The 20,705-nt window shown below is 42.5% G+C and overlaps 1 protein-coding gene across 1 annotated transcript in view; it reads right to left on the reverse strand.

The window, feature by feature from the left end:
* Window positions 1-20,705, reverse strand: part of SPAG16 (sperm associated antigen 16) — a 384,053-nt gene that overhangs the window by 136,204 nt on the left and 227,144 nt on the right. Inside the window, exon 13 of the mRNA XM_066554035.1 lies at window positions 18,646-18,772. Coding sequence (XP_066410132.1) covers window positions 18,646-18,772 — 127 coding nt within the window. The remainder of the gene's footprint in view (window positions 1-18,645; window positions 18,773-20,705) is intronic.

The following is a 20,705-nucleotide window of genomic DNA, read 5'->3' on the forward strand; positions in this document are numbered from 1 at the left end:
GCTTTGGGAGCTGTGGGTGCTTCTGGTGAATACCTGGACCTGAGGAAAGCACAGGAGTTTGAACTGAATCATGTGAGGGAGAGCCTGCAAAGTTTATTTTCTAAAGTCCTCCAGTAGCTGTCATGAAAAATGTTGACACTCTCTTACTTATCCTTCATTAGAGAAAATGGCCAGGATTTTCAGAGCTGGAATTCCAGTGGAACTGTGTGTACTGAGTGAAATAAGTTCACTTTCAGGAAATATCTACAAATCCAAGAGCAGGGAAGAAAGACTGGAAATGGAATGCAAGCTCAGGCACATGTAGTAGGCTTAGTGTAGAAATTCCATGCTCAGACATGGGAAACAAACACTTAAACCTTGGAGCTATTCCACCAGGACTTGGGCAGGGAAGGCAAAACCAGAGGAGCACTTCCCAAGTTCAGTTCATCCAGCCCTTCCCTCAGCACCACAATGCTGCCTTGGCTGGTTTTGCACAGGGGATGTTTCCCTAAGAGTCACCAGCCCTGAGGTGCTTCAAACACACAGGAATTGATGGGAAATTCATGGCTGGGAGTTCTCATTTTCCTGGTCACCTTCAGGCTACTCAAATAACACTGGACAAGAAGCCTTCTGTTCTGTTCCAGCAGCAACTTCCCACCATGGATAGGGCTGTGCCCTGCTACATCTGCTCCAGTTTTCCCATCCAGTTACATACAAAACCAGCTACAAGTGAGCAAAGTTCTGTTACTCTGCTGTCCTCACTATTATTTCACATTCCACACTGATATCAAAAGTACCTGGAATGCATTTTGACATCTTCAATGGTCCCATTATATGCAGTCAGATGCCCATTCACTTTGTATCCTGCTAAAGGTGATGGAAAATTACCAACTTGCCCAAACGCCCTCCTATCTCAGCGAGATGAAGCAGTTCCTGAGTTAGACAGGGATCTGACAACTCCCTAAGATACACAGACATATCTAAAAGCAGATATTACTGTCAAAACCCAAAGGGTTTTAAAAATTAATGCAGAAAAGAAATGATCTGCATAAGACACGCACATCAACAACTCTGCTCGCTCCATAGCAATGTTCAGCAATCTTCCAAATTCAATGGTACTTCTCATGCAGAGATCTTCTCTGGGCTCAGCCATCTGAACACCAAAGTTCAAGAACATTGTTAAAAGAACTTTGCAGGTGAACATTTTCAACACATGATTTTGATTAGCAAAGAATGAAGTGCAAGCTAAGCTTTGTCTTTTCAGAAGGCAAAGGCAAAATATTATGTATCTTTTTTAAATGAGAAGTGCCTCCTTTGATAAAATGCTTTCACTTGGGTTTGATTACAACCCCCAACCTACTATTTTCATTTTTGCTCATTCTCCTTTCCTGTCTCCCTCATCACTAGGGTCAGCACACACAGACATCTCTTGATCTGAGAAGTAAAGCTCTTTCATTAGTTTTATTGGTTTTGAACTTTTCAATTTAAGCCAGAGCTTTACCGATTACTCAAAGACAGACAAGCATTTTTTCTTAAATAAGAAAAAGTTTAACATAAAAAAATATTTCAAAAACAAAAGCTCAAAAGGAAATCACATAAAGCCCTTTAAAATGCACATGCATTTTAACTTGCATTCCAGTTCTGCAGATTTTCAAACAAAATTCTAAAATCTCACGAACAAGACAAGATGGCACAAGAAGCTTTCCACTACAAGACACCACATTCTGTTTATTTTCTCTCCAGTGAACTGAACTGCAGATAAATGACCCAGAAACCAGCAGGAAATGAGGACATATCACCAACAGGGGTTTATGAATATTATTTGTTAGAAGACGTAACTCTCTTAACAATACCTGACCCGTGACTAATTTCAGGGGGTCAGGGTGATCTTTGCCCTCCCCTGTGTAGGGCATTATTCTTCTCTAGAGAAGTTCAGAGGTTAATGAATAAAGTGCCAGCAAAGAAGAAATGAGACTGAGCAAGAAAATGCTCCTTCTTGGTCTCTGCTATAAATAATGCTCTCATTAAAATTCTGCCTTGGAAGAAAGGCAAGTCCATTAGTCTAGGAGCTAATTTTTACTGGCTCCTTAGATGTATGCATATTAAAAATTCAGCATTTATAATTGCCAGCCATCAACCACCTAGTCAGTGCTGTTCTTGGAGTTTTTAATTATTTACTTCATTTGCATAGACACTCCAATTTATGATCAACCATTTGGTTATCAAGGGACAGTTTTAGCAATTCCTCTTTTGTGTTTTTATTTATTCTTTCTATATCCCCAGCAGGAGGGCTGAGAGGACTTTTGCCAAGGTAGGTGGCAGTGGGATGGGCTCATCCCCAGCCTCCCACCCTGCCTCATGGCCAGGTTCCATGGACACCTGCTGAACACCACCTTGGAGCATCACAATGGGGTACAAAACCAGCCCTCCTACCCAATGCCTTTGCCTCCTCTTGCTGAAGGCCCTTGCCTGGTTCCTTGGCCCCAGAAGAGGAGGGAGGAGCTCACACCTGGCAGTGTGCTCCCTCTTTTGCTGCAGGTGTTCCAGCACGTTGTCCCAAAGCTGTTCTCCTTAGGGACTTCAGTCTGGGGCTGTGTTCTTGTCCTCCCACTGCTCCCTGAGGATACAAATACTGTGAAACCACCCCTAGTCCCGTCCTCCCTAGGGACCAGCAGCCTCTGCTGTTCCTGCTCCTAGGCAGACACTCCATTTTCTCCTCACAGTGCTGTCTGCTTGGGCACATGAGAAGGAGAGAAAACCTTGGGAGCGCTGCAGTGGCACAGGAGCCTGCCCCATGATGTGCCCTGGGCAGCCTGAGGGCAACTCCTGCTGCCAGCACATCCTCCAGGTGGACATCATCCCCCCAGGGAGCACCAGCCCAGGGGGACACTGACTCCTGAAAAGCCACCCAGTCTTTGGTTCATCCTGAAAAACAACCAAATTACCAAACTCAAGGCATGCTGCCTGTCCTCAGTGTTCCCAGTTGGGCCCAGCATGATTGATTTGCCACCCTGGTATCCCTGTGTCCTCCCTGGGCACCATGGCTGGTGACTTTTTGCAGACAGGACATCAGGCAGCAAAGGGGATGGGAGGGAGCAGCCCTGCCTGGCAGGAAGGGAGTTGATTACCAGTCCCTCTTTTTGCCAGGAACCATTTCTTTGCTGCAATTCATACTTTTCAACAGCCAGTCTCCAGAAGGCTTTGGGGGAAATGAGGGCAATGACACCAGAGATTACAAATCAATCACTACTAGAGAGCCTTTCATTTGGTAGAAGCTTCTAAGCAGAAAACGGATACCAAAAATATATAATATATCCTGATTTTTTGTTAGCAGTTTCCTTTCCTTAAGCTCTTTTATGCCCTGTTTTTCTCTTGACACCACTGCTTACTTTGCTTTCACATCGATCTCTCTTACTACTTATTTTTCACTTATCCTTGATTTTATCTTTCTATCATCTTTCTCCCTCTTAACCTACACCATCCACAGTTATCTGGGAGGGAAGTATACTGTGGTATATCTACTCTACACTGTCATCCTCCTCTTGTTCCATCCTCAAAAATGGGACAGTAACACTGACAGAGGATGGAGCAAGGTCTACCTAATTTAGATTGTCCTGAAGTCATCACTTTGATCACTCTGCCTGCTTTTGGTCATGGCATTACGTGGGGTTTGGCAGAGTAGGACCCATGCAACAAGGAAAAATTCCAGGCATGGAATGGGACATTCCTCACATATGGGACACTTCTCATCAGGGCAGGAATTGTTTAAGGACCACCCCGGGTGCAGCCAGAAGGAATCAGAGCTGGGAACAGTGCTGAGCAGCCAGCTCTGATAGTACTCACATTTATGCTTTCTCTCATCATCTAATTTGCATCCTGTTATTAACAGAAGTGCTGTCAACAGGAATTGACAAAGTGGGAAATAGACCTCTTCTAACAACAATAAACCTGGTCAAGGAACAGGTCAGTTTAAATAAGTCAGCTGACACAAATTTGGTAAAATAGTATCAGCACTGCTGAAAATTTTATAAAGTTTAGGCTTACTGAATGAAAGCAACTTTCTGTTCTAAAATATTACTAACTTAAGATTTAAGTATATTGTTAGAAACTAAAAAATAGATCAAAATTGTCAAAGGGAAATAACCAAAATTCTGTAGACACTACAGTCTGCTTTTGCAGAACAGAGGTTACCTCCATGAATTGATACACAGAAAGTTTTCAACCTCTTGACTTTTCCTGCTAATCCAAATCATCCCAATCTTGCAGACAGCAGGCCACAGCTCATGGGGGGTACAGGAGCCTGAGTGACCCATTTCACACATCCTGATGCAAGATATGGGATCCAAGTGCTATTTCTCCATCCATTCTAGGATGAAACTGTTGACAGAGCTAGCTCCAGGCAGACATCCCTGGGCTGCCCAGGCCCTTGGCAGCAGAGCAGCTCCTTTGCCAGACACTGCACACCCTGAGCTCTGCCCACCTCAGGAATCCTTCCTGGGCATCTGCACTGAGCCCTCCCTGCTCCCCCCAGGGGATGGAGAAAATTCCCACCGGGATGCTACCCAGCACATGTGAGAAGCCTGCAAAGTGAAGATGTTTCCACAGAAATAATTGGATCAATCCGGTCTTATGATTAAATTCTCTTCCATCAGATAATATTCTAACCATGCTAAGAGTGATTTTGTGTTTAGGTCTCTAACATATGCTTAGCCTCTCTAATTATTTGGAAAACTATACTGTGTTTACTGTATTGATTCAACTATTGGAAATCTTGAGATTGCCATGAAATATTTCTTTTTATTATGCCATTTCTGAAGTTAAATATTGCTGAAAATAAATAGCAGGCAATTATTTTAATACCCTCTTACTGCACATTACTTATGAAGATTGTTCTAAATTGCTAAAGACAGAACCAATTTATCTAAACAGAGTTATTTAACACCAGTGTGGACTAACTTTATATAGTCAGGTAAGCAGAAACTATGGAAGTCTTTCCTTTCCTGGTCTTAAATTAAGGAAAAGAGTGCTGCTTCAGAACAAGTCAAAGCATTGACTTTTATACCAGAAAGACAAGATGTGCTCTATCAAAATCTCTGCTACTTTGGTGATGCTCATAGAGCAATTTGGTGCTATTGAGGAAGTTTGTATTTTATATATACATATATATAAGCACCATTTGCAATCCATGTTACCTGTACCTAATGAATTGATAAATTCCTCTAAGCTCATATACACAAGGGAAGAAGATTTACAGTAATGGAAAACAATTTTTGTTTTGGCTGTGAAGGCTGGCAGAAAGCCACTGTTTTTCTGAATCTGTAATTTTATGCCCCTGTGTTCAGCAGATGTTTATCTAAATCATTTAAATCTGTCTTTTCTGTTTCAGACACATTTAGTATTAAGGAATGATCCCTGAGTAACAGCATACATTAAAAGTTAATTAAGAGGAAGTTAAAGAAGAAAGAATTACTTTTTTCATACCCCCAGCAGACATTTATTTCATTTTGGCAGGTTAAAAAATGAGAAAATTTGGAATAAGGTGTGAGAACTGGCAATGCGTATTTTTTGGGAAAAGCTTTATTATCCATTTCCTTACATGCTAATTAGGGAATGCAATCCACTTGCTAATGCTGAGTGAGTAAGAAATGTAAATTGCTCCATTAATTTGTTTAATAACCAAACTCTCAAAAGTGGTAAGTCAGACAGCAGATGGGGGCTGTCACCACAAACCCAGCCCAATTTTGAACATTACACCAGTACACACAATTTACTGCCTTCTCAGTTATCATCAGTGCCAAGTAATGCCTTCATTGTTTTAGATTTAATACAAAAATTTACTTTTGACTACTCATAAGTGTTTCTGGGGTAGAAAATAGATCTAGAAAAGGTGTGCAGCCCCATCCTCATAGACACACACTTTTACAGGTGTGTGGCAGCTGTTTAACTCTCCTGTACAGCAAGTCATACTCCACTGGAAACACCAGGGTCTAAATTAAAAGCAATATATGCATTTTCCTCCAGAAAAAGAGTATTTTCTGGATTAAAAAAAAATACTCTGCAAGTTCACAGCAGTTCTTGCAATCTCCAATTTCTAAATTAGGAAAAGAAAGGTTTTAGAGGGACCCAATTTCACCAGAAAAATCAGCCCCTAAACCAAAATTATTCAAATATGTTACACATTTTCTCCCAGAATAAAACTGCTTAACTTTTTTCCCCCCTCACAGTGTCTTGCATTGCCAATCCCATTTCCTATGAACCTTTTTATAAACTCCAATTGCACTCTTACAAATACCACTGACACTTATTTGCACTTTAACTGTGTCAAATAAATTCCACCTGCATTTCCAAATGCAATGAGTTTTAAACTCAGCTTTCCATCTCAATCAGTAAAACCAGCTGCATGGCACCACTGGATGGAGCTGGGGAGTGGGAGAGCTTTGGCACACAAAATTTGGTCCAAATTTTGTCCATTTGGACAGGAATGGTCCTGGCCATTCCTGCACTTCCATAACATTTGCTAAAGCAACTCTTTGTTGCTTTTGCATAAATGTCATACAAACCAGGTAAGATTTAAATCAAAAGTAGGCCTTGGCACAGTTGTTTCAATATCCAGCACTGAGTAACCTCCTTTCCTGTGTTTGTTCAAAGTGCAGAATTGGCCCATTGATGCTGGACCATTGTCACCAGCACGGGAAGATCACAAAGGTTTGTCACTGAATGTCACTGAATTGCTGAATTCTGCTTCTTGCCTACCAGCTTTGTCCCAGTGCTTCCAATCTGAGTGTGATGTCTCATTTCTGAAAGATTATTGCTTCTCTATAAAACGTTTTCTGAGGGGAAAGAAACAATCAGCTGAGTAAGGGACTGGCATGTAAAATACTATCATTTGCAAAACACTGGCCTGAAACTCCCTTGGAGGCAGAGAAGCTGGGCTTGAGCCACAGAAGAGGGAAAACAGGAAAGCCATAATCACATATTTATTTTTAGAGAAAATGAGAAGCTAAATAAACTGTAAAGCCAGTCTTTACTGCTAAATCCTTTCTATCCTGACAACCACACTGAGCAGAGTGGGAACAGCCAGTTCCCAGGGGATCAACTGGTTCTACCTTTTCGGCAGTGCCTCATTCCTCCTGTGCTGGTGCCAGGATGCTTTGAGTCCTGAAACAATTAATTTTAGTAGTGCCACTGCCAGAAATCTGAACTTGAGAGACAATGATGCTGCTGCTGAAGATGGTTTTTCTGCTCCAGGTCTGAAATCACCCCGTAATCAAGAGGGGCTTTGGGACTGCTCTCCTGAAAAGAAGCTCCCAGACCTCAGCCTGCCAGGAAAGCGGGACACAAAACATCCAAACATAACATTTATGAGGGGATTAATGCACTCACAGTTGGATTTGTCAAGGGATGGTGTGGGACACTGGGATTTATGGCAGGGATGAGCAATTGCATGCTGACTGCCTTGATAAATGTGTGCCTTTGAGGTATGTCTAATTATTCCAAGGAAATAAAGGAGATGCCGGTATATACAGGAGAAGAAAACAGGCAGAGGAAATTCTGTGAGCAATCCCAGGGCACTCAGAGGACAAGCCTGTTGTCAGCTGAAGAGCCTGGCAAATGTCACAGTGCAAGAAAACCTGGCTGTCAACTGCAATGACACAGCAAGTCACACCTCTGACTGGAACACTGTCTCCTTGATGGGAAATTCCAGATGGGCCCAGTGATGGAGACAGATGTCTTTCCACTGCCTCACATAAATTTCACATGCAATTAGCAGTGGATTCTTTGCTGCTGAGTGAGGGACACTCGGGGTGCTCAGGCTACCAGAAAGGACAGCTCTCCACAGAGTCACTTCTGGTTCTGACAAGGTCACAATTCCAGTGCCATGACACCACCTCATCTGCAAGGCAGCAAATGGACATGTGCTCCCATTTCTATAGGAAATGTGAAATCCCACCAGGATTGTTCTCCTGGAGCACTTTATGCTCCTTGTTGGGTCTCCTCTCCAGCAGCTCATGCCAATGTCTCCCAATCCACACTGACACTGTTCAACACCTGAAGCTCCCTCTCAGGATGTCTGTCATATTCTTCATCCTACCTCCACCATTTTAGCAATCAGCTCTGTCTCTCATCTGCATCAAATCAATCCTTTCTACAGAACAACCTAAAAACACGAGTGGAGAAAAAGATCTCAGCAAGAGAGAACTGAATATGTTGTATTTTAGAATATCAGTTGAAACATCTCAATGCTCCTTGGAGGTCCCTTCCAACTCAGCATATTCTATGATCTGCAGGTTGTTAGTACAGTGTAGTGGGATAAATATAAGATACTGTAGAAAGTAATCTTACCCCTTAGGAGTTGCAGCTGGGCCAATTATCAAAGATTAGGAGCAGGCCTGACTTTACCAAGCCACAGATGAGCAGAAGAGGGCTGTAAAAGAGTGGGGTGGCCCCTTGAGAAGGGAACTGGAGTCAGTTGGCTGCTTTGTGAAGAAGAGAGAGTCAGTGCTCTGAGAGCTGCCCACAAGAAACACCAAGGGGTTTGAAACTTTTGTGATAGGGAGACAGCAGTATGGAACCCCTGCAATAAGATGACAACAGTACAGCACACTGACAGGGCAAGACTCTCATGTTTTGATGTGCTTTTCTCATGCCTTATTGTAAACAGCAGGGCAACCCCGATGTCTAGGAGGAATGATGCATCTGACTCCATGATATCAGCGGGATAATTTATTACTTTATTGTACTACATCTAAATTTTATTATACTACATCTAAACTGAAACTGCACAAGCACTCAACCCAACTCAACCCCCAGAATCTCGGGACTGTCAGCCGGCAGTCCCGACACACACGCATGGATTCAATTGGCCAATGAATCCAAACACTCACACCAGAATCCAATCCCCAACTGCCTTCAGGTAAACAATCTTCCACAATGCATTCCACTTGTTCCAAAACACAGGAGCAGTAAATGAGATAAGAGTTGTTTTTTCATTTCTCTGAGGTTCAGAGAATGTGAACTCCAGAAAATCCTTGGGAAGTTGTGCCTTGCTTTTCTCTGTGAAGAGAAATGTGGCCACGATGCCCAACCCTGCAGCCCAGGGGTGCAAGGGGAGATGGAAGAGAGGTGAAGGGATATGGTGATGTGATGTGCTTAACACTCACATGCAAATCCCTGGGGCTGTGAAGAAGCCAAGAACCACCTCCTAAATTCCATATCTGTATTGCAATGGACCAACCCCACTGCCTCTTAACACAAAACATCCTCAACTACTAATCATGCTTCTAAATGTGGCAGAGGAATTCAGCTGTAATCAGAGGGCTGCATTTTGGCCTTGGACTACAGCATGAGAACAGCACCTCCCTGTGCTGCTGCCTTTAGGGTGTCAGAGCACAGAACTGATTCACACCTCTGAGTGCCTGGCAGCTCCCATACATGAAATATGCACCACCAAAATTCCATCCTTTGGGCAACGTTTGAAGTGTGAATTCCCACTGCAAACCTTCACCATCCATCAGTGCTCCATGGGGTGTTCTACCCAAAACCAATTTGGCAGCCTACAGCTTTTCCTGCAAAACCAGGGCCCTCAGCTATTCTGCACATGATAAAATTGACCACTTAAGCTTTCTTGAACCAACAAGAAAATATTTTTATGTAAATACCCCTTACAAGGTCTGAAATAGCTGAAGTCATCCCAAAGGTCTGCCTGCTTCTCAGTTCAAGCCATTTCTCAGGCAGTATCTGGTTGCTCTTATGAAAAGAACTTGAAGCCCAAGGCAGCCATCCCCTGAGGCTGTGGGGAGCCAGAGTGGGAATAAATGTATCCACAAGCACTTAAAAGGGAGTAATCTATATAAACACATCAAGTCATCACCAATATTTTGATTCAGTTTTTACCAAACTGAAAACCTAATAATTGAAAATGTATTACTTGATGTTATTGATAGAAGAAGGGAAATTGATTTGTAAGGTTTGGAGTTTGTTTGGATTTTAATAGATCTTTTTGAGAATGTGTAGCCACAGTCATCATGGTGTTTAACTTCACAGACCAGCAGATTTATCTAGTTCTCTCCCAACCTGAGCTGCATAGGAATTCCCTCCCTCTCCCCCTCCACGACTGCCTCATCCAGAAGAGGATTTGGTTTGGAGCAGGTCCATTGAAGCAGAATCCAGCTGCAGCCAGCACAACAATCACTATCCAACAGTGTTAAGTGATCTTTTGGAAATTTTTCTGGCAAACACCTTCGTGCTCCCCTCCCTGCCACCTTCCCCACCTGTAAAAATCCATGGACCAATCTGACTGGCATTTAAACCCTTACTTCTCACACCTATAAATAATAATAATAATAAAAATAAATGCTCAGTGTAGTACAAAGCATTGTTTATGACATTAAACAATAACATAATAGCTCCAGTGAAATTTTGTGCTCTTTGGCTGAAGTTTCTGGCTTCTGCCCTGGGCTCTCAGCTGTCCACAGCAGAAACATGCTACAGTTCCCTATCTCCTACTGCACTTCACACACCAGAGGCCTGGTCTAGAAGAGACGTGTTAATAAAATATCAACTAAGTAAATTTAGCCATTATTTTAAATTAATTTAGGTACTGTGTGGTCAGTGGTCATCTGGTAGACACATTATTACACACATGCACACACCAAATTGCTTTTTTGCTAATGACTCATTTGTTCTATTCCTGCCTGTTTCAAAAAAGCAATTAAGTTGGAAATGACCTTTTGAAGATTGTACTTGTGGACCAATCTTTTCATTTTTAATTACTTACTTTGGTTTAATTGTTACATTAGGAACTATTAAGAAAGCAGCCAGCTTCATAATCAATAATTTAATTAGAGTTTTAGGACCAAGAAGTCAATGCAAATGTTATTCTGCAGCCAGGCCTTTCCCAAAGCCTTTGAAAGAACTTTACTCCCATTTTGTTTCAAAGTGACATTGGCCACATAGAAATCAAACTCATTCTTACTGCAATATTTCCTGCCCACACATTATGGGTGGACACAGGCAGCTGCTAAGAAGTTCACATTCAGGTCAATCTTCACTCTGCTCAGGCAGGAGCACAACCTGCTTCCCTCACTCCATTTCCCTCATTTTTATTTCACCCATGCTCCCCAGACCCCTTGCCAGGAGCCACACAGTGCTTACTGGAACCCATGGCCAGACTTCCAATATGTTACATTAATCTATTTATAGCTCTCTAATTACTACTAACATTCAAAGACAAGCAGCAAGTGACAACAGATGAAATCTGCCTCAATGGGTGGTGAATTAATGCCCCCCTTCCCTCCAGTGCTTCTCTCTGCCTGCCCTTGCAAGTTCACAACCCAGCAGTGCAGGGAGCTGCCAGGGCAGTGGGAATTGCAGGGCCTGAGGTGTCCCTTGCTTGGGATGACAGAGCTGTGGATCACATGGCTCCATCACTGCACACTGCCTTGCTCAGCAGCAGCTCCCACCACCCATCACCCCACCACCCATTGTCACAGACATATATTTTGAAAAATCAGTAGGATCTTTTCTCCTGAGAAGCTGAGAGGCCTCAGGAACAAAATGTACACAATGATTATCTGCTGCTGTGGAATGCAACAGGTGCATCTTTGATTGGTCTCATGTGGTTGTTTCTAATTAATGGCCAATCACAGTCCAGCTGGCTCAGACTCTCTGGTCAGTCACAAGATTTTATTATTCATTCAATTTTTTTCTATTCCTTGCTAGCCTTCTGATGAAATCCTTTCTTCTATTCTTTTAGTATAGTTTTACTATAATAGATATCATAAAATAATAAATCAGCCTTCTGAAACATGGAATCAAGATTCTCGTCTCTTCCCTTGTCCTGAGACCCCTGTGAACACCACCACAACCCACCACCCACCATCCATCACCATCCATCAGCCATCCTGGGCAGAGGAAAGCAGCACAGGGATGAGAGGGAACCTTGAGCCACAGCAGAAGCTTTGCTAGAAGGCCCTGAGCCCTGCAGGGCGGCAGCAATGGAGGCAATCCACGTGCTGGGAGCTTTGGGAGCAGGGCAGCAAACAGGGATTGCAGGACAGGCACTGCTATACCTTGCTAGGGATGGATCACAGGGCTGCTCCCACCCTGGCAAAGGCAGGGATGTGAGAAGGAGCCAACACTTGCTCCAAGACACCCAGTCTTGACACTAAGTGAAAGCCAGGCTGGGCTGCACTGCAAGAAGCTCTGGAGGGTGCAAACTTTGGAGGAAACTCCTGCAGAGCCCCTGGGGAAACCATGACTGCACAGGAAGGAAAGTATCCAGCTGCAGAGGATCCTGGTGCTCTTGGAACTGGCTCAGCAGAGAATGGTCAAGGCCTCAGGACTGCCAGAGCTCAAGGAACATTTGGATAATGCTTCAGGGACAGGGTGGGATTGCTGGGGATGGTGCTGTGCAGGGCCAGGAGCTGGACTGGATGGTCCTTGTGGGTCCCCTTCCAGCTCAGCAGATCCTGTGATTCTCCAGCAGGAGCTTAAATGACTGTGAATATCATGATGGAAAGTGTTACTTTAATCTAACCTCACTGCCATTTATACATTTCACATGAATTGCAAGCCAAGCTGGAGATTTAAGCTTTAACACACAGAACTGTCTTGTCCTCTCCAAGACTTCCCTTTGAAATTAAAAATGTAGCTTTTCTGTGTTTTGGCAAAAAGGCAGAGGAAGACAACTCATTAATGGGCTGAATTCCCACTGGCAACAGGACTCAGACATCCACTGGACAGAACTGGGCATATCAGTGAACAGGAACAGCTTAATAAAACAATTCTAACCTTTTAAGGGTCACTAATTCACATGGAGCTTTAGAATCATGGAATCACTTTGCTTGGAAAAGACTTTTAAGATCATCAAGTCCAGCTGTTGAGCTCTGCAGAACAACCTGTCTGATTCTAAAAGGTTTAGTCTGGTTTAAACCTAGTTTAACAGGGGGAAAAGCCTGTGGGATCAGCTGATTATACAGTCTGGTAAACTGCTGATTTAATGGGTTGATTTGGAAGAACAGATAAAGAAGGAACAGGTCCAAGGGAAGGACATAGTTCCAGTGTGAGGGTGATCCTGGGGACAGCAGCCACACACAGTTTGAAGGGCAGTGGTTTTCCTGCCTCTCAGGAAGAGAAAAAAACCACAGCAAAACCAGAACATTGGATATTTTCTTGCTTGTATCTGGGTCAACTGATCCAACTGGCACTTATATGTTCATTATTTGAAATATTTTATTGCAATCTGCCTTTTTCACTGAAGTTGTTTTGATATAAAGTCAGAATGTAGCATTTTTAAGAACTACATTGACCAAATCAAACTTTTTTTTTTCCCAATTGTTTTTCATTATTAGAAAGAAATTTTGACTTTTTCCCTCAACCATACTTCTGGTTTTTAAAAAACTGGCACTAAGTTTCTAGGAAAGCATCCCAAACAGATTTAACATAAACCTTTTCAAGTTGTACTTTTGTCTTTGTGATACTACTTCTGGGAGCAAACATAATCCGTATTCATAACTATTTGTTCTTGATTTCATATTTCACTGTGACTCAAATTCCTTTTCATGTGAAGACAGGGAGTTTTAAAATATGAACCCATTATTTACAAATGCACAGAATGAGGAACACAGAATTTGTTACACTTCATGCCAGGAACTGGACTTACCCTTGCACATCCCTTATTTACAGCAGCATAATTCAATTGCACTGGGAGATTTGGAGTTTGCATGGAAGAGCTCTTTGTCTCCAACACTGACAACTTCAATCTTTGACCTACTTTTGAAGAGGATTGATTTGGACCTTAAACTGCCTGTCAAAGGTTTTTTAAATGACCCAGCCTGTCTATCCACTCAGCTCATGAATTCATTCCTTGGGAGTTCAAAAGGGTTCAAATAAAACTGACAAATCCAATACTCTGAGGAGATTCTGACTGATAATTTTGTGTCTAAGGTGTTTACTTGGGGATAAATCAACTGAAATAGGCTAAAAATTATAAAGACAACCAGATTGCTTTTCAAAATCACTCCCTTTTGCCTGCTTAATGCTTCTCTCTTGATCCTTAAATTCATTTTTTCCTGAATTTGCCTCGTGAATGACCATTTCAAAGGGACACAGGCAAAGAACCCCCCACCACAGGCAGAATCCCTGAAAAGATCTGGGTGTTCCCATGTGCTTTAAGTCTACTGACAAAAATGTTCTGACAAAATATTGAAAAGCAAAACGTCTACAAACTAATTTATATTTCACTGGAAGAAAAAAAAAAAACTAAAAGAGGATATGTAAGGGAATTACTAATTTAGAAATTACTAAATAGTGATAAAATAAACACTGGAAAGTAAGTGGTCTAAAAGATAATTTAATTTGAAGAAAATAGATTTAAAAGGTTATCTAAGGAAATTATCAGTTTGGAACAATTTCCCAGTTTAACCAAAAGTTAACCAGCTTTGAGCTGCAACAGGAACCCCAGCAAGGCTGTCCCAGGCCAAAGACATCCCAGGGTGGGATGGGCAGTATTGTGAAGGAGAAAATTGCAAGGCTGCAGCTTAGATCAGCATCCTTGTAATTATTCTACATCCATATGAAACACACAGGCAGCCAAGTGCTCATCATTAAAATGCTGCAGCACAGCTGGAAACCTCAGCCAACAGCTCAGAAACTGCCCTGTGCATGGATTTATTTATTCTCTGGTAGGACACAGAGCAAAAAGCCCTTAGAAATGGCCACTGTCCTCAAACGACCCATGTGCCTTCAGCCAGAGCCCTTTTACAAAGGAAAAAATGCAAACGACCACCCCCAGATTCTTGGGGTTCACTCTGCCCTTTCTCTGGATGAACAGATGGATCATTTTGGGACCTCTGGGGGGCAAAATGCAAAGGCAAGGATGAACAGAGCAGGGCCTGGACTGTGACACTCCTCAGAACCTGCTGCTGGGGTTGCTGAGTGCTGCTGCCCTGCCAGGTGGGACATTCATTTGGGTTTCTCTGCTGTCTCCCACAGACCTAATTGTGTGAGAACTCCATCAAACTCAGCCAATGCTCAAGAGCCATTAGCACACCATGATAGGCAGGCACTGGAGCACAGAAGCTGCAATTTATTAACTACTGCTCTAAAAAGGGCTGTGCCTAAGAAGCTCTTCTATCCAAGGCCACATTTGAAGACAGAATATTACCCTAGAGAAGCCCCCAGCAGCCTCTTGCTCTTTGCCCTGACTATTCCTTCCCAATGAATTCCTGTGGATGTGGTGCAGCCCCAGAGCCCCAGGCTGCCCTGCTGGATGAAGTGTGGTGCACCAACTCAGGAACCATTCCCAGGGGCTCAGAGATGCAGTTTCTCCACAGCCATGCACAGATATCCCTGCAGGAGCCCATAGGAGCCTCTGCCTGCATTCCCAGAAGGGGAAACTGCAGGAGCCTCTGAGGAGGAAAATGGCCAGAGCTGGGTTTTTACTGGGAGCTTCTTGCTGCTGTTCAGGCGTGATTTTGGGCAATTTAATTCTGGTTTGTTTTTTTTTTTTTCTTTTTCCTATGAGATTGGTGCCTGCATTATTCATCAAGGACCACACTACCTTGCAACTTCTAACTTTTGGTTCTGCTGTTCAGCCCACAAATTACTGACAAGGACACAATTTGATGTGCAGAGCCAGAACTGGCATCTGGTCACTGTGCTGCCTTCGTCATCTTTGACCCAAATAGAAAAAAGTTGACATCCTTGATGTCTTCCTCCCTGAATATCAGAGGTATTAGTCTGACAGTGGAATGGGATCCTTTTATTGGTGTTATGCAGCAGTCTTTCTGCAAACAGAATGCAGAAAAACCAGGTCTCATCTTAAATCACTCAGCTGCACTGCATAAAGAAATAGATCCTGGATAACTAAAATATTAAACTTGAGTACCAATGAGCAGTAGAGACCAAAATGGACACGAATTATCAAACAAGATCTCAAATGCTTGTTATTTCAACAAATGGAATAGAAATAGAGCATTGTATGAGTGTGACTTTTTACAGAGCTCTGTGTGTGCTGAACTTTGTTCACAAGAACAGTGTCACTGATGTAAATGGGCCTCTCCTGCTAAGGACACACAGTATTCTTCCCAAATCCTCACTGAACACGTTCCTCAGGGCATTACTACCAAAAGCTGCCTTTTAAATGACAGCCTCTCCGCAATGTTTTCAAAAATGAAATATCCAGTTATAAAATCTGACATTTCAAAAATCAGAACACATGAGATAGTTACTAAATCAATAAGTTTCAAACATGTAGAATGAAAAATGAGTATTTTTTTTTCCTCCCTTCTATTAAATTATTTAAGCGTATAAATATTTGCTATCTCATCTGTGTGAAAAAAGAGCAGAGGTTCAAGCTTGGTTCAAATGGTGTCGAGACAAATGTGAGCAGTCCCAAGAAATGGCTCCTGAGGCTGTGGGAGATGCAGAGGAGTGGCAGGTCCCTCATCATGGCAGGAATTAACCCAGGCAGGGGAACTTGGACTCAGCGGGTCAGGGGCTCTTCTGCATCTCTCCCATTCATCACTGGACACACTTAGCAATTCATGAGTGGAGATGCTTTCCCTGATGTGTCAGTGAGGAACTGTTCTGGTGAAAAGCCAGAACACGCTTGTCTTTCTATGAAACTGGCACAAGGAGGAATAAATTCTGCAGCTTATCTTGGCACCAGAGCCATCAGCTTCTCTGGCAAGAAATTCCCACCAGAGAACTGCAGCCTGGGTTTCCACATCTGATCTACTGCCTGTCTGGCACAGCACAAGCATGGTTCCTGCCCAAATCCAACACCAAAGCTGTAATTCTCCCTCAGTGTTTGGAAAGAGCCACAAGTGCAATTCATCTTTCTCTGTTCTCACTTTCCTATAGACAACATAGCCCTTAGGTTTAAAATTAGAGTCAATGTGATGAAGATTTCTTTAAACCACTGGATGGATCTTTGTAATCCAGGGAAACAAAAAAAAAAGAGGAAAAGTAACACCCTGCATTTCCAAAGTCTGCAGGCTACATTAGAGTTCTACCTTAGTAATTACAAAGATTTATGTTCCATCCTGCCCCAAATCCAGAGCTCATTGTCCATTCAACTTACACTGCTCTGACTTAGAGTTCTCTGTATCCATTATCTTTAATAATAAAGAGCTGACTGCACTTAATGATGGAAGAGCAAGATGTGATTAGCAATAGGAATCTGATTTATGAGAAAACAAACCCGAGTGTGGTTTTCATGTTTCATTAGAAGTATCTTAAATGTACTCCTTAATGCTAATTGATCTCACAGAGATGAGCAAATACTCTATTCCTAATTAATGGGATAAAATAATTCATCTTCTTTCTGGAGGGAACATTTAATATCATTCAGCATTTAGAGGGAGGTGGCATCTTGACAGGGATTTCACCACCTCAAGTAAAGTTTCACTGTGAGCATTTATTCCAAACCTGCAAGATTTCCCACTGGACATGGAAAAAACTCAACAGCATGCATACACAACAAAATGCCATATACAACGTTTTCTTTTCACAAAAGTCTTTCCTATCTTAGCTAAATTACCCAAAGCTGAAAAACAATATTGGTGAGCAAATATAGAGGCTTTTTCCTTATGTTTGTCAAAGGAAAACTCCTTGATGACTCTGTTAATTTGCTATAAGCAGGAGATTACTGAGATATTTGCAAGCTAAAGTTCCTTGCAGGATTTATTGAAAACAAAACAAAGCAGAAATCTATTTTTCCATTAAGCATTTCACTTTTGTTTGTATTGCAATAATTTTTTTCCTCTTTTTGAATTATTCATATTTGGATATCAAATATTCCTACAAACCAATGCATTTAGGAATAATGAGTCCTGACTAGTTTCATTTTAACTCATTGTGCTTTCTGACCAGGATTATTATTATTATTATTATTATTAAATGACCTTCTATTCAGTCTGTTTCCATAATCCATAAATAGAAATTGCCTAATGAGCATTTCAAGTATTCCAGTGTCATTTCCATGGCAGTTTTTCCTATCCTGTGTTTGTATAGCTCTGATGACAACACCATTTAATCCACAGCAACAGCTCTGCCTGCTTCCTCTCAAATCCCTTCCTGAATACAACCTTCTGCATTTGAGGCTGGAATCTTGTACCTTTGCACTGAGTGGCTATAACATCAACTGAGGAATTATTTTGAGAACTTCAAAAGTTACTCCATACCACAGAAACAGCTATAATTATTAGATTTTCTGATGAAAGAGGAAAAAAAATTCCTTTTGCCTTGTTCTCATGTTCTACTTGAACAGGATTTGCATATTTGGTTTGCAAAGCAGCAGGGACAAATACACTCTCCAGTATATTCAATCCATTTTTACCCATTCCAAAGAAAGAAGCTAGAGAAGAACAAAGGAGGAGATGCAGAGTTTCTCTCACCACCTGCAGTGATATGATATGGAGAAAATAATGCATGTTCCATGAGGAATCAGCAGAGTTCTGGAGGAGGGGAGGCAGATTCCTTCGAGAGGAAGTGTTACATGGTGACATTTTTGGTCAGAAGATAACAAGTGTATTAGTGAATCTTTTACTGGCACATCACCCTCACTTTCTATTTTGATTTCACACTGGGTTTTATTTTTCTCATGTCACACATATCACTAAATCCTGAATTCAGGAAAGACCAAGGCAAAGCCTTGCCTACCTTTCTGACATCCCAGAGAGACAAGGTCTTGTCAGCAGAGCTGGTGACAACGGTGCTGGACAAGGGCAGGAACTCGATGCTGTTGACTGAGTCCTTGTGGCCACGCAGGGTGTACCTGCACCTCTCACTGCAAGAGAAGAAAACAGGAATGCAGCACCCTCCACTCAGGGTAATATGATCCACAGACAGCTTTAGGTGAATGCAGAACACATTTTGTGCATCTCTGGAAAAATGAACACTGACAATGATTCCTCACCCAAACACTGCACCATGGAGACAGCTACAAACCCCAACCCATTGGTGTTCACTTCCCAGTAAGGAAGGCTGGAGCAGGAAGGCATAAAGAAATGAAAAGTGGCTTTTAAAAGATTGAATCCTAAGGAGGAACAATGAAAGCACCACTTTGTGTTCCCTGGGTGGATCCTCAAAAAACCTTGTTGATGCAGAACTGAAAGGGAATGTGAATGAAAAGGTAGGATAGAGACAGCACAGTTTCCTTTTTATAGACATGAAATTCCTTTTTGTCAAAAGGCCTGAGAGATCTATTGGACTGTGCCCACATGCCCTCTGAAGAAAGCCAGTGAGTGCTGGCAACCTGGTTTTCCTCTCTGCACAAAAGCTTAGAGAAAGCAAGTGGTGCCTGGGAGCTCTTTACTGAGGGTAAAGTCTTGTTCCTGTGGACACCCCAAACCCCTTTTCCCTGAAGGAGAGGTCTCTGGCTATGGATGAACCACTCCAGAGGCCATTGTGAGCTCCAATTTCTTAAAGCAGAGGTGAGGGAACAGAGGTGCACCCCTAGAAATGAGGTGTTCATCATGAACTGACAGCTCAGATGAAGTGTCAGTGTGCCACCTGTGAAGTGATTCTGAAAGTTCTTTCAAGGCTGAAGACACCCAGCCACTGCACCTCCTCCCAGCTGAGCAGCTGAGCAGTAACACCCTACAGCTTTTGGGCTGCCTTTCTCACCTCTTTGCTTTGTTTTCTTTGAATGAGTTAATTTCTGGGACAACTCTGTTGGTCTTTCTCAGCTGAGGGGATGGACCTGATACAGATGGAACCCCAGACAGGACGCTTTTCCCATTGTAGGAAAGTGGACACAACCATGATGACACTGCTGTGGAGAATCAGTTCTCTCACCAACAGCCTGACCTTGGCTGTACAGCTGTAATCCCAGGAAAGCTTTTTGGGTTTTGCTTTGCCTTCTGTGTAGAGACCAGAGCAGAACGTTCCTTAAACTTGAGGCGAAGAGAAGGAAGAGCCCAAGGATGCCCCATCCAGACAGCACAGAAAGTGACAGAAAAATCTTAAACTTAAATCTGAGTTTAAGTAATTTAAGATTACTTAAACTCAGCAGACTGGCAAAGGCTTAACTCCTTCAGGAGTGTGTCAAGAGGGGGGAAGATTGAAATAATCCAGGATCCATCACTCATTATTAAACAAGGGCATCACTCCATGATTTCTTCAGATATATGTAAAACTTAAATGTGCAGTATTTGTATTGTTATATCCTGTGAAAACACACAGGTAGGGGAGCATACTGTAGAAAAAACTAATCAATGTAAACTCAGTAGCAGCTCTATCCTCTTTGTTCAGCTGAGTCAAAAATAGTATGAAAAAATAAAAGCCAACAACTCATCATAAATTACTGCAGCTTTCAGCAAGAGCTCAGAATTTTATTCCCTGCTCATGTGATTCTGACAGTAGAAACACACCTCCCTAGAGCTGGCTGCTGAATATATCACTGGGGCTTGCAAATTAGATTACTGGGTGGCTCCTAACAGAGAAATTTCTTACAATATTTATTAAGGAAGCTGTCAGCAGAGGGGAACTAAAGATGTGATTTTTCTGCCTTTTTTTTTCCCCTGCCTGTATGTCCCCAGAAGGCTTTCAGAGCTCTTGCCAGTTCTGTACCACCAGCACAGGAGCTCAGTGTCTGCAGTGAGGGGCAGGCCAGGAGAGCTGCACGGTTGGGATGGACACTGCCCTGAGCACAGATCTAACCCAGAGACTCCTCAGATCTGTGCTTTTCCATTTGCCACTCTGCAATGATATCCTGTGCT

This window comes from Molothrus aeneus, chromosome 7 (genome assembly GCF_037042795.1).
Source record: "Molothrus aeneus isolate 106 chromosome 7, BPBGC_Maene_1.0, whole genome shotgun sequence".
Classification (NCBI taxonomy): Eukaryota; Metazoa; Chordata; class Aves; order Passeriformes; family Icteridae; genus Molothrus; species Molothrus aeneus.